This window comes from Salvelinus alpinus, chromosome 30, assembly GCF_045679555.1.
Source record: "Salvelinus alpinus chromosome 30, SLU_Salpinus.1, whole genome shotgun sequence".
Classification (NCBI taxonomy): domain Eukaryota; kingdom Metazoa; phylum Chordata; class Actinopteri; order Salmoniformes; family Salmonidae; genus Salvelinus; species Salvelinus alpinus.
In genome coordinates this window covers 22,700,663-22,714,853 of record NC_092115.1, presented here as the reverse complement: position 1 = coordinate 22,714,853, position 14,191 = coordinate 22,700,663, and the positions used below count along the sequence as shown (strand labels likewise).

The window sequence follows — 14,191 nt, the reverse complement described above, 5'->3', positions numbered from 1 at the left end:
AAGACTAAAAACACCAGGAAATCAGCGCCAAGTGATTTTAATTTAAGAAATATGTTCCCAAGTCTTCCCACGCATAATTGAGACACGTGATAGTATACAAATGTAAGCAAGGTTTGAAATTATTTTGTTTTAGTGAAACATTACATCTGTTTGCAAATTGACCACAAGAACCCCAGTCTACAAATTAGAAGAAAAAATAAATAAAAATCGGTCCACGGCTGAATCTAGTTGATGATCCTTGGTCTATTTCATGGAAATAGTTCCTAATGTTTTGTACACTCAGTGTATATTTCCACACTAAATTGTTGGAATAATACTGTGAAATTGTGAAAATTATGATAATGCCCTTTTAGTGAAAGAGCTGTTTGAAAAGACCGCCTGAAACTTCAGCCTGTTTTGGTGGGATGGAGTTTGTCTGCCTGGTGACAACACCAGTAGGTAAATTAGTTAGAGAGTATCAAACCACTCTGCCAATAACAGCTTGTTTTCTGTTTCCCCATCCCAACTCAGACCACTCCCAGTCCTACCAAATTCTTGCTTGATAAATTGCTCTCGCGAAGAAGCTATTTTTATTTGACTGTAAGATCATGTTTATAAAACGCAATACCATGAACTCAAACCCAAATATCCTGGCATAAGTCTGCAGAATACTGTACAATGACATTTCTTTGTTTTCCTTGACAACTCCAATGCTGTGACACAATGAGGAAACCCATTCATTTCACAGATTAAAAAAAAAAGATACAAAAAAAGAGTTCCCCCTTCAATTACACGTTGCCAGACCACTTTTCACTCCTTTTTAGGGTCTGTAGAATAACAGTAGAGGTTGCCTAGCAGCAGATTCCAGCCTGCCTTGTGAGTGAGAGATCCCCACAGCTAGTGGAAAAGAAAAGCAGAGGTTCACAGTAATTCCTCACAGGAGGAAAGCCAGCAGCTCTGACTCATTGTCAAGCTATTTCCTGGTTTGACTGAACAGTCAGTCTGATGGAATATGGTTTCCAACCAACAGACTCAGAGTGCATCAGCTTTAGTACCCCAGACAACACACCACAGTCAACAACAGAGTAGTCTGAATAACAGAAAACTGTCACACAATTAAACTGTGTGAAACTGTCACACAAGTCACAATGCAACTGCTAAAACTCTTTCTGATTCTGAACATAAACTTGTCAGATATTTAGAAAACTCATTCAACCCTGACTAATCTTAGCCAGTATGAATATACTGTATAGCTCATGGAGCTGTGTCTTATCAATGTATGTAAATATAATACTAATCTTATATCTCAGCAGCCATGAAGTGGAGCAATGTGGTCATCCCTCTCCTTATGACAGCTCATGGGAGAATCAAGCTGGGATGTTTCCCAAATGGCAACCTATTCCCCATATTGTGCTTAGAAACCTGGTTAAAACAAGTGCACTATATAAGGAATAGGGTGCCATTTGGGAAGAAGCCCTTCTGACAGCCCATGGGAGTCGTTCTGGCCTGGTGGAACCACAATCCCACAGAACAGCTGTTTAGAAATCCAGACCAGGGCAGCTAGATAGGGGTCATCGTCTCCTTCACTCACACACAAACACTATGCAATACCATGCTAAATCAGTGGACATTTACCATTAGAGGACTAATTTATGAGTTTACAGTATATTACAATTTCATTTTTGTTATACCACTTCATTCATAGAATGAAGTGGAGGGAAACTGTATAACAAAAATGAAATTGTAATATACTGTAATGGTGCTAGACACGGCAATACAAACTGTCTTGCTCTCACCAGCTATTTACATTTTGTTGGGTAGGAGAGAACATGTGACTGGTGGTTCCCTCAGAATAATGAATTTGTGACAGAGGTCAGTATTATTATAGCCTAGTACGAACCGTCCTGATCTCGCGAGCTTAAGACGAGGCTAGTATTATTATATCAGATTGCCATGGCTTCACCAAAACAAAGGTCCTCGTGCCATGAAACTATCACACATGCACTCATATATTCTGTTCTGTTACGAGGTCAAAAGTGACTCTGACACAGGCCCTAACTGTGTCAGAGGCATTACAGATCATCAGGTCAAAAGTGACTCCTTCAATTTCCAAGGGAGATTCTCATTTGTCCTCTCTCCTCCATGACCCGGAAACCGATAAGTGGTTGAGGAGAGAGCCAATTCGTTTATAGGCGAACAAATGAGGTTGCTCCCCTTCTCCATTACCTACTTCAGAGGATTCACAATAGTATCCTCACGGCAGGTAGCGCAGAAGTGTTTTATAATCATCCACATCCCCTTTAAAATCAGCTGTTGTCAAAGGAGAAAAGCTAGCACACATTTAAAAGTTTTACGCTAATTATCTTTTAATCTATAAAAATGCCTTGCACAACTACCTACATAAAATTTGTTTATCATTTTACACATTTATTTTGGTATTCCACCCCTGTAACTGTAATTTGACTGATGACGCACAAGTGGAAAAGGAGAGTCATTACATACAAGCGCATTTGTTTCCTCTACTCGATTACCTTTGACATTTTTCAAAAAGAGGCAAGGACAGGAAGGAGTTAGCAAAACCAATTAAGAATCGTCCAACTCAATCAGAAGATGCACATTCAGCAATTTCTGTACCATGGAAAATAGTCAGGTCAGTCGGCTAGCAATATATCATTGGTGGACAGTCAATAGCTCAGGACGAGTCATACTATATCACAAGACAGTTGTTCCCACCTATATTTAGGCCCTCAGGGTGGTGTGGGGCGGGACCCATAATCACCAGAGGAGCCAAAGAGAGCCATTGTGGGGAGTATCAAATCACAGGCAGAACTTCACGGGCCTTTGTGGAAAATGATCTACAGTATGGCAATTACATGGTAACGGAATTATGCTGAGATTGAGATTATTTTAAAATGTATACCAAACAAAAAACATTGATTTAACAAAACCATACAACGCTATGCACAATGAGTACTTAACAATTTACACTAAAAGTTTTAGAAAAAAAACATTTACAGGAAGAACTGTGGGGATAAAGTTGTAACAGAATAAAACTGAGGGAGATTTTACCATAATTCTATTACCAAATTTTGCATCCGTATAATTTTTCCAGTAAATGTTTTTTAAGCAGCAAATAGAGTTGTATGGTTTGTTAAACGTTGAAATCAATGGTTTTAGTTTAGCAAACATTTTAAAGTGAAAAATCTGAGTCTCAGTGGAATTTCCCAGTATGTACCATACCATTAGAGCAACTAGAGCAGAACTAGATCACACACAACAGTGCATTCGGAAAGTATTCAGACCCTTTCACTTTTTCCACATTGTTACATTACAGCCTTATTCTAACATTTATTAAATCGTCCCCCCCCCCATCAATCTCCACACAATATCCGATAATGACATAGCAAAAATAGGATTTTAGAAATTTTAGCAAATTTATTACAAATAAAAAACTGAAATAACACATTTACATTAGTATTCAGACCCTTTACTCAGCACTTTGATGAAGCACCTTTGGCAGCAATTACAGCCTCGAGTCTTCTTTGGTATAATGTTACATGCTTGGCACACCTGTATTTGGAGAGTTTCTCACATTCTTCTCTGCAGATCCTCTCAAGCTCTGTCAGGTTGGATAGGGAGCGTCACTGCACAGCTATTTTCAGGTCTCTCCAGAGACGTTCGATCGGGTTCAAGTCCGGGCTCTGGCTGGGCCACTCAAGGACGTTCAGAGACTTGTCCCGAAGCCACTCCTGCGTTGTCCTGTTGGAAGGTGAATCTGTGCACCAGTCTGAGTTCCTGAGCAGATTTTCAAGGATCTCTCTGTACTTTGAGGGGACAAGTCTCCCTCAATCCTCACTAGTTTCCCAGTCCCTGCAGCTGAAAAACATCCCCACAGCATGATGCTACTACCACCATGCTTTACCATAGGGATGGTGGCAGGTTTCTTCCAGACGTGACACTTGGCATTCAGGCCAAAGAGTTCAATCTTGGTTTCATCAGACCAGAGAATCAGACCAGAGAATCAAACTCCAAGCGGGCTGTTTTATTTATTTTATTTAACTAGGTAAGTCAGTTTAGAACAAATTCTTATTTAAAACCCTAACCCCTATTGGACACCCAATCATGGCCGGATGTGATACAGCCTGGAATCGAACCAGGGTCTGTAGTGACACCTCTAGCACAGAGATGCAGTGCCTTAGACCGTTGTGCCACTCGGGAGCCCGGCTGTCATGTGCCTTTTATTGAAAAGTGGCTTCTGTCTGGCCACTCTACCATAAAGACCTGATCGGTGGAGTGCTGCATAGATGGTTGTCCTTCTGGAAGGTTCTCCCATCTCCACAGAGGACCTCTGGAGCTCTGCCAGAGTGACCATCAGGTTCTTGGTCACCTCCCTGACCTTCTCCCCCGATTGTACAGGAAGAGTCTTGGTGGTTCCAAACTTTTTCTAATAAAGAAGGATGAAAGCCACTGGACCTTCAATGCTGCAGACATTTTTTAGTCCCTTTCCCAGAACTGTGCCTCGACACAATCCTGTCTCGGAGCTCTATGGACAATTCCTTCAACCTCATGGCTTGATTTTTGCTCTGACATGCACTGTCAACTGTGGGACCTTATATAGACAGGTGTGTGCCTTTCCAAATCACGTCCAATCAATTGAATTTACCACAGGTGGACTCCAATCAAGTTGTAGAAACACTTCAAGGATGATCAATGGTAACAGGATGCACCTGAGCTCAATTTCAAGTCTCATAGCAGGATCTGAATATTTATGTAGACATGGTATTTTAGTTAATTATTTTGTATACATTTTCAAAATGTATAAAAACCTGTTTTCACTTTGTGATTATGGGGAAAAATGGAATTTAATCAATTTTAGAATAAGGCACAAAGGTAACAAAATGTGGAAAAAGTAAAGGGGTCTGAATACTTTCCCGAATGCACTATATTGTATACAGACAACTCAGGAAAGGGATTTAATCTTACGGTAGTAAATACACATAGTAGGCTAATTTAACAAGGATCTAAATCACCTTGTAAAACTAACTTCACATAGGCCTAAGTGTCCTCCCTTCCTCTTCAGTGACAACAAACTTTCATTTGTTTGCTTAAGTTACTGATTTGCCTGCCTGCTTAGAAGACACTGTGTGTGACACACCTCTGCTCTTGGTAAGTCACAAAGCACAGGGCCACAAGCTAACAATACAGGCCTAGCAAATAGAACATGATAGGTCTACTGGAACGTTTGAAATGTGATACAAATATCTAACCGTTATCAACTCAAATTCAAGCCTGTAAAAGCTTTGAGATGCTTCCGTCACAGCTCTCTATTTTGCTGTGTGTGTTTTCCCTACATCATCCATAAACTCGTCACAGTCACATTATCCAGTGAGTGAGCACTGTGATGACTGGACTGTCTTTTTCTCCAAAGTCACTGACAGTCTCATCACTCCCATGAGGAGACTGTGTGTGGAGGGGGTCTGGGTCATATGCAACAGCAGTACATGACTTCTGTTTGAACACGACTGCAGGTTTGAACGAGTTAAACAGGGCTTATTCTCTACTCCCTTTAGTCAGAGGCAGAACTCAAGAGCACAATGCTCTGTTCAACACTCATCGCTCCCATAAGACTGTGAAGGAAGTCACGGTCATAAAACAGCACAGGACCTGGATATTTGAAAGAATCAAACAAGGCCTATTCTCCCTGTAGTCAGAGGCAGAGCACAGCAGCATAAGGCTCTCTGTTCGACACACCACTGGACTGATTGCCCCACCCTTTGGCACATCACAGAGGGAGGCCCCACCCATGGCCATTATGACACACCATTAGAGAGCATAACAGAACAAGAGAGAGAGAAACCTCTACTCTATATAGACCATTTGACTAGACCAGTGCTTCCCTATGGTACACGGAACCCCAAGTAGTGCATGTTTTGGTTTTTGCCTTAGCACTACAAAGATGATTCAAATAAATCATCTAATCATCAAACTTAAATTATTTGAATTAGCTGTGTAATGCTAGGGTAAAAACCAAAGCATGCACCCTTTGGGGTCCCGAGTACCGAGTTTGGGAAACGCTGGACTAGACCTATATTTTGGAGGATGTATTTTGCTACACTTTAACAGTTTTTTCCCCTTGACAGCTTTACCTAATTACAGTCCAGCGATCCTGTTGTAAAAGAACTGAGGCCCAGTCAACCAGGGACAGACATGCCAGGCATGAACAGATTTATACTGACCTGAGCTCTGCCCTCAGATTTCAATCGTCTGTCTTTTAAAAGGTTTCAAACTTTGAGTGCAGTGTACATCATCTTAACATATTGTTTAGTGAAGACAGAAAGCAAATTTGCCAATCTTAAGATTGCCAACTACTACTTGCATTGTTTTTGTGCATTATGTTCACAAAAGGATAACATAATATGATAACATAAAGCTTCACAGTATATCATAATAGCAATATTGTAATATGTTAACATGATATTCAAATGTACTGTACATATACACTACCATTCAGTTTGGGGGTCACTTAGAAATGTCCTTGTTTTTGAAAGAAAACCACATTTTTTGTCCATTAAAATAACATAAAATTGATCAGAAATACAGTGTAGACATTGTTAATGTTGAAATTACTATTGTAGCTGGAAACGACAGATTTTTTATGGAATATGTACATAGGAGTAGAGGCCCATCATCAGCAACCATCACTCCTGTGTTCCAATGGCACGTTGTGTTAGCTAATCCAAGTTTATTATTTTAAAAGGATAATTGATCATTAGAAAACCCTTTTGCAATTATGTTAGCACAGCTGAAAACTGTTGTCCTGATTAAAGAAACAATAAAACTGGCCTTCTTTAGACTAGTTGAGTATCTGGAGCATCAGCATTTGTGGGTTCGATTACAGGCTCACAAAGACTTTCTTTTGAAACTCGTCAATCTATTCTTGTTCTGAGAAATTAAGGCTATTCCATGTGAGAAATTGTCAAGAAACTGAAGATCTCATACAACACTATGTACTACTCCCTTCACAGAACAGCGCAAACTGGCTCTAACCAGAATAGAAAGAGGAGTGGGAGGCCCCGGTGCACAACTGAGCAAGAGGACAAGTACATGAGTGTGTCTAGTTTGAGAAACAGATGCCTCACAAGTCCTCAACTGGCAGCTTCATTAAATAGTACCCACAAAACACCCGTCTCAACGTCAATAGTGAAGAGATGACTCCAGGATGCTGGCCTTCTAGCTAGAAAATACAGTTCTTGGGAAGTGTGTGCTTCTTTCTGTCAAATTGTTTTAACAAAACAGTCCACAAAACTACCACATCGCCTATCATGCCTCATTCCAGGCATATTTGCTGAAACAACTAGCATGCCTGTGTCCCAAGTAGCACCTTATTCCCTTTGTAATGCACAGGGCCTATAGGACTGGTTAAATGTAGTGACCTATGTAGGTAATAGGGTGCCATTTTGGACACAGTCAGAGAGGGCATGGGTCACCGACACCAAGGCCTGCTGCATTTGTTTAATAAAGCTCCAACAATTGTATCGTGGATCACATCACAATCAATGCCACCACTCCTGACAGACAGTGCTTCTTACACAGTGTTTCTTACTAGTGATTTTCTAAATGTCAGACTCTGGAGCAGGTTTCTGACAATAACCAAGACAAGTTGTGTCTGGAATTGATTGTGCTATATATTAACCAAAGCAGCCTGTACTTGCCCTAGCTTAGAGTGAAATGTCAAAACCTGTCAGATCTACAATAAGTACCCATTACAGGGCATAGAAATACCTGAATAAATTAGGTGGGTTCGGGAGAATAGAAAGTAATAATCCCATCAGATCACATAGCCTATCAGAGCCCTAGCACACACAAACTGCATAAGTATTCAGACCCTTTGTTTAGGCAACCCTAAACTAATTCAGGAGTAAAATGTGGCTTAACAAATCACATAATAAGTTACATGAAATAATCAGGGTTGTCAAGATATTTGAATGACTAACCCTTCCTCTGTCCCCCATACATGCAACATCTGTAAGGTCCCTCAGTCAAGTATTGAATTTCAAGCACAGATTCAACTACAAAAGACCAGGGTCTTTCGAAAGCCTCATAAAGAAGGGCAGTGATTGGTAGATGGGTAACAATAACAAATCAGACATTGAACATCTCTTTAAGCATGGTCAAGTTAATGATGCTGTGGATGATGTATTAAACCACCCAGACACATCAAAGATAGTCTTCCTTCTGAACTGAGCTGCAGGACAGGAATTAAACTGCTCAGTTATGTTAACATGAGGCCATTGGTGATTTTAAAAACAGCTAGAGTTCAATGGTTGTGATGGGAAAAAACTGAGGATGGATAAATAACACTGTAGTGACTCCACAAAATACAAATATACAGAATAAAAATATTCCAAAACATGAATCTTGTATGCATCAAGGCACTAAAGTAATACTGAAAAATATGTAATAAAACAAACACAGCAAAGGAATACACTTTTTGGCCTAAATGCAAAGCCTTATGTTTGGGGGCAAATCCAACACATCACTGAGTAACTGCCTCCTTATTTTCAAGCATGGTGGTGGCTGCTTGACATGGTACAGTATGGGTATGTTGACATCAGCAAATACTGGAGAGTTTTTGCAGAATAAAAAGAAACATGGAGCTAAACACAGGCAAAATCCTTGAAGAAAACCTGCTTTACACCAGGGACTGGGAGAGGAATTCACCTTTCAGCAGGATAATAACCTACAACAAAAGGACAAATCTTCACTGAAGTTCGTTACCAAGAAGACAATGAATTTCTCAGTGGCCAAGTTACAGTTTTGACTTAAATCTGTTTGAAAATCCCCAAGATCTTGACAGAGCTTGAAGAATTGAGGGGGGGAAAAATATGGACAATTATTACACAATCCAGGTGTGCAAAGCTCTTAGACACCCAAGAAGGCTTACAGCTGATCGATGCTGTAAGGTGATTCTAACATGTATTGACACAGGTAGCTGAATACCTTTGCAACAATTATACTTTAGTTATTTCATTTTTATTCATCTTTAAAAAAAATATATATATATAAATAATAATGTCTTCCACTTTGACAGAGTATTTTGTGTAAATTGTTGACAAAAAATTACAATTAAATCAATCCCACTTTTTAACACAAAATGTGAAAAAATCCAAGTGGTCCAAATACTTTCGCAAGGCACTGTATATGTGCATAGCTACCTCAATTACCTCGTACCCCTGCACATCGACTCAGTACTGATACTCACTGTATATATAGCCATGTGTCACTTTTTATTTTTAATTGGATCTTTCTTTTATTGTTGGAAAAGGACCCGCTGTCACTGTTAGTGATGCATGTGACAAATTATTTGAGCATAAAACCATTATATATATTTTTTACTTAAGCCAGTTAAAAGGAGTTGGGTGGATCACCTCTTAGTGTCAGACTGTTGCTGGATTGATATATTGCCGAATCTCAATCTTTTGGAGTTCAGCCATATTCTCCTCCCTCCCTTATAGTATAACTAAACCAGGCCATCCTCAGAAGAAACTCAGAACTTCTCTGACACAGCAGGTACATGGGGTCAGTACAGATCTAGATAGCTACTCTGATTGCCATGGGCTATATGGACCGTTTACAATTCGACTGTCCATGAGGGCTGTTGAGCAGTATACTGTCAACCACAGTGATGTGGGGAAAGTGAACTGCGGTTTCAAGTTGTGAAACAATCACGTTGATTAGCAACACTAATCTGGATGGGGGGGATACCATTGACAAGACTATTCATCTGTAACACCTGACCAGGAAAAAAAGTTGTTAGCTATGTTAGAAGCTTTAAAATGTTTAACTCAATAAAACAAAGTCATTCTTACCCATGGTGGCAACTCAGAGGTCGACAAATGTTGTTTGACAGTTTTCTCTTCATGCTCCAAGAACGCCAAGGCACGGGTCAGTCTGTTGTTTTTATGCCCTTGATTTCTTCTCCACCAGAAAAAGATGGCAAGCCCTATTAGAACCCAACTGAAGCTGAACTCAAAATATCCCAACACATAAATGGGAAAAATAACGATGAAGGTCTTGGCAAATTTTATCCACATCCGAGTGGCGTCTGTGACGGAGGACTGTGGCTCATCTCCCAGTTCCACCGGGGCGATTGGGGTCGTAGGGCTGACTGGAGGGCTCGGCGTTGTCGGTCCATTTTCCTTGGCTGTTGTTGGTCCTGTGGAAATTGTCTTTCCAGAATCCGCTCCTTGAGCTCCACTGTTTGCTGCTGCCGCTCTTCTCATTGCCACTCTACAAAGAAGTTTCAGAATAGAGAGAGCAGAATAAGCGATACAGACATAAAACATTTTACATACACAATGTATATTCTACAATGTAACAACAACACGCTGACAAGTCAAAATGTTGCAACCACAGCCGCTGGAATAATTATGATTGATGTAATCATAGTAGTTAGTTCAGAGCGAAGGGCTCAGCGACCTGTCAATCTGCTCCGTGGTTTATGAAGGAGTTTCCTAACAGCCGCAAATGAACCGCTATTTCGCCAAACTTGTGTTAACCTTTTTTATTAAATAACATAAATACTCTTCCTCACCCGTTTCCGTATTCGACATCCGTAATCCTTTGAATTCAGTGTACCAGTCCCGTACACTGTATGGGTTCCTTCGACTAGTTAAGTTTCCAATGTAGCCCAATAATCCCTTAACCACATCCTGCTTTAGAGTGCGTTTCTCTTCTACACGCACACAACACAATATGACCAGCCCCCTTCTAATTTTTCTAACAGGAAATTGTCATTGTCAAGATAGGTCAAACACAGGGAGGGATTTTTGAAAATAGGATTTCCAAGCGCCATCTCGTGGATACTTGTCTCGTGCACACTCGCACAGTGCAATTACTTATTATTCTGAACCAACAGAATAGTCTAATAATCTATTTTCCAACATCAAATATTTAGGGTTGCTATAAAAGTATGGTAGTACAACTAGTAGAGATTATGGGATGCAGCAGTGGCTTTTTACTGTGTACTGTACCTGTCATCTATGATCACACCGTGCACAAAACATAATGTACTAAGGTATTTTGTCCACTAGATGCCAATAGAGACTTGAAACTGTGCTGTAGCCTATAACTAAGCACTATTGAATGTGCCAATTACCAGTTGGTAAGTTGCATGGATAATAGTAGTTGGAACAGATCATTCATTACCAAGGTATAATCATACTGAAATTATTAGAATGATAGATTCCAATGATCTAGGCTACAATATAGCGACCCTGTGATAGTATCACTGTCTACACAGTCCATTGCCTATGCCATATAGGATATTTTGAATGGGCTATCAGTTCAAATAGTAGACAGGACAGCAGTCCCTGAATGGTAGAGTATGATACAAGATGTCAAAGAATCTGATGGTCTTCGAATGTTGAAATGACAATGTATACATCTCCAGCTACATTAACCATACATGGAAGCTGATGGAGTATAGGTATAGACATCCTGAATAGAGCCCTCATAGGACTGATGCAGTGGATTAAATATATATGCGCAGTGCCCACTTATCCCAGAAGCCAGCAGCACCAATGTGTGGGAGGAAACACCTTACACCGTGTCAGCGTGAACTGTGCCCCGCCGGCCACAGGAGTCGCTACTGCACGATGGGACAAGGACATCCCTGCTGGCCAAATCCTCCCCTAACCCGGACGACGCTGGGCCAATTGTGCGCTGCCGCATGGGTCTCCCGGTCACGGCCGGCTGCGAGGGAGTCTGGACTCGAACCTAGAATCTCTAGCGGCACAGCAACTACTGCGCCACTCGGGAGGCCGCAGTGGGGTAAATACAACCACCATTGAAACACACAATTGTGTGGCATCCCTGTAGCCCTATTGACATTCATATAATCTGATACCATCTGATATGCTGATGCATGAACAAATATAATAAAATTATTCAATTTCTATGGCAGGAACAGTTCTATTCAAGAAATGCCTGCAATGGATTTAACTGATTGTAGTTGTAGGTGCATTGCTATATATCTCATATGTAGAATTTGAAGTGAATGTACAAGCTCTTTCTCAAACCATCATCAAGCAAGGTACACTCTTAGAAAAATCTAATCAAATCAAATCAAATCAAGTACAACAGGTGTAGACCTTTCCGTGAAATGTTTACTTACCAACAATGCAGGTGTAAGAAAATAGAGTTAAGAAAAAATGTATTAAATAAATAAAGTAAAACCATTTTCAATAATAGGTGACACAAACAGTATCAAGTCAATGTGCGGGGTACAGGTTAGTCGAGGTAATTTGTACATGTAGGTAGTGGTAAAGTGACGATGCATAGAAAATAAACAGCGAGTAGCAGAAGAGTAAAAAGAAAGGGGTGGGGGGTCAAGGCAAGTATTCCGGGTGACCATTGTATTAATTGTTAAGCAGCCTTATGACTTGGTGGTAGAAGCTGTTAAGGAGCCTTTTGGACCTAGACTTGGCGCTCCGGTACCACTTGGCGTGCAGTAGCAGAGAAAACAGTCTATGACTTAGGTGATGGTAGACAATGACAATTATTTGGGCCTTCCTCTGACACCGCCTAGTATATAGGCCCTGGATGGCAGGAAGCTTGGCCCCAGTGATGTACAAAGATGTACGCACTACCCGCTGTAGTGCCTTGCGTTCGGAGGCCGAGGAGTTGCCATACCAGGCAGTGATGCAACCAGTCAGGATGCTATCGATGGTGCAGCTGTAAAACCTTTTGAGGATCTGAGGACCCATCCAGTCTCCTGAGGGGAATAGGTTTTGTCGTGTCCTCTTCACGACTGTCTTGGTGTGCTTGGACCATATTAGTTTGTTGGTGATGTTGGTGATGTTCCAAGGAACTTGAAGCTCTCAACCTGCTCCAATGCAGCTCCGTCGAATAGAATGGGGTGTGCTCGGTCTTCCTTTTCCTGTAGTCCACAATCATCTCCTTTGTCTTGATCACGTTGAGGGAGAGGTTGTTGACCTGGCACCACACGGCCGTGTCTCTGACCTCCACCCTATAGGCTGTCTCATCGTTGTCGGTTTGCAAGCCCTGCCACATCCGACGAGCGTCGGAGCCGGTGTAGTACGATTTGATCTTAGTCCTGTATTGACGCTTTGCCTGTTTGATGGTTCGTCAGAGGGCATAGCGGGATTTCTTATAAGTTTCCGGGTTAGAGTAGAGTCCCGCTCCTTGAAAGTGGCAGCTCTACTCTTTAGCTCAGTGCGGATGTTGCCTGTAATTCAGCTTCTGGTTGGGGTATGTACGTACACTGTGGGGACAACATCATCAATGCACTTATTGATGAAGCCAGTGACTTATGTGGTGTACTCCTCAGTGCCGTCGGAAGAATCCCGGAACATATTCCAGTCTGTGCTAGCAAAACAGTCCTGTAGCTTAGCACCGAGTCACTGGTGCTTCCTGCTTTAATTTTTGCTTGTAAGCAGGAATCAGGAGGATGGAATTATGGTCAGATTTGCCAAATGGAGGGCAAGGGAGAGCTTTGTAGTCGTCTCTGTGTGTGGAGTAAAGGTGGTTTACTCCACTGGTTGCACATTTAACATGCTGGTGGAAATTTGGTAAAACAGATTTAAGTTTCCCTGCATTAAAGTCACCGGCCACTAGGAGCGCCGCCTCTGGATGAGCGTTTTCCTGTTTGCTTATGGCGGTATACAGCTCATTGAGTGCAGTCTTATTGCCAGCATCGGTCTGTGGTGGTATGTAGACAGCTATGAAAATTTACAGATGAAAACTCTCTAGGTAAATAGTGTGGTCTACAGCTTATCATGACATACTCTACCTCATGTGAGCAAAACCTCGAGACTTCCTTAGATATCGTGCACCAGCTGTTATTTACAAATATACAAAGACCGCCACCCCTCGTCTTACCAGAGGTTGCTGTTCTATCCTGCCGATACAGTGTAAAACCCGCCCACTGTATGATATTCATGTTGTCATTCATCCACGACTCGGTGAAACATAAGATATTACAGGTTTTAATGTCCCGTTGGTAGTTTAATCTTACTCGTGGGTCATCTATTTTAATTTTCCAATGATTGCATGTTTGCCAATAGAACGGATGGCAGTGGGGTTTTACTCGCTTGCCTACGAATTCTGAGAAGGCAGCCCGACCTGCGCCTCCTTTTTCTCTGTCTTCTCTTCACGCAAATGACGGGATGTGGGACTGTTCCCGGGAAAG

General features: G+C 41.4%; 1 protein-coding gene across 4 annotated transcripts in view; it reads right to left on the bottom strand.

The window, feature by feature from the left end:
• The window catches only part of LOC139559740 (extended synaptotagmin-2-B-like), a 42,947-nt gene extending 32,192 nt beyond the window's left edge, over positions 1–10,755 (bottom strand). For all 4 annotated transcript variants that reach the window (XM_071376025.1, XM_071376026.1, XM_071376027.1 and 1 more), the window contains exons 1-2: positions 10,574–10,755; positions 9,849–10,269 (exon numbers count right to left, since the gene is read on the bottom strand). In XM_071376025.1, coding sequence (XP_071232126.1) covers positions 9,849–10,262 — 414 coding nt within the window. In that variant the 5' untranslated portion in view covers positions 10,263–10,269; positions 10,574–10,755. The remainder of the gene's footprint in view (positions 1–9,848; positions 10,270–10,573) is intronic.
• Between the last annotated feature and the right edge of the window lie 3,436 nt (positions 10,756–14,191).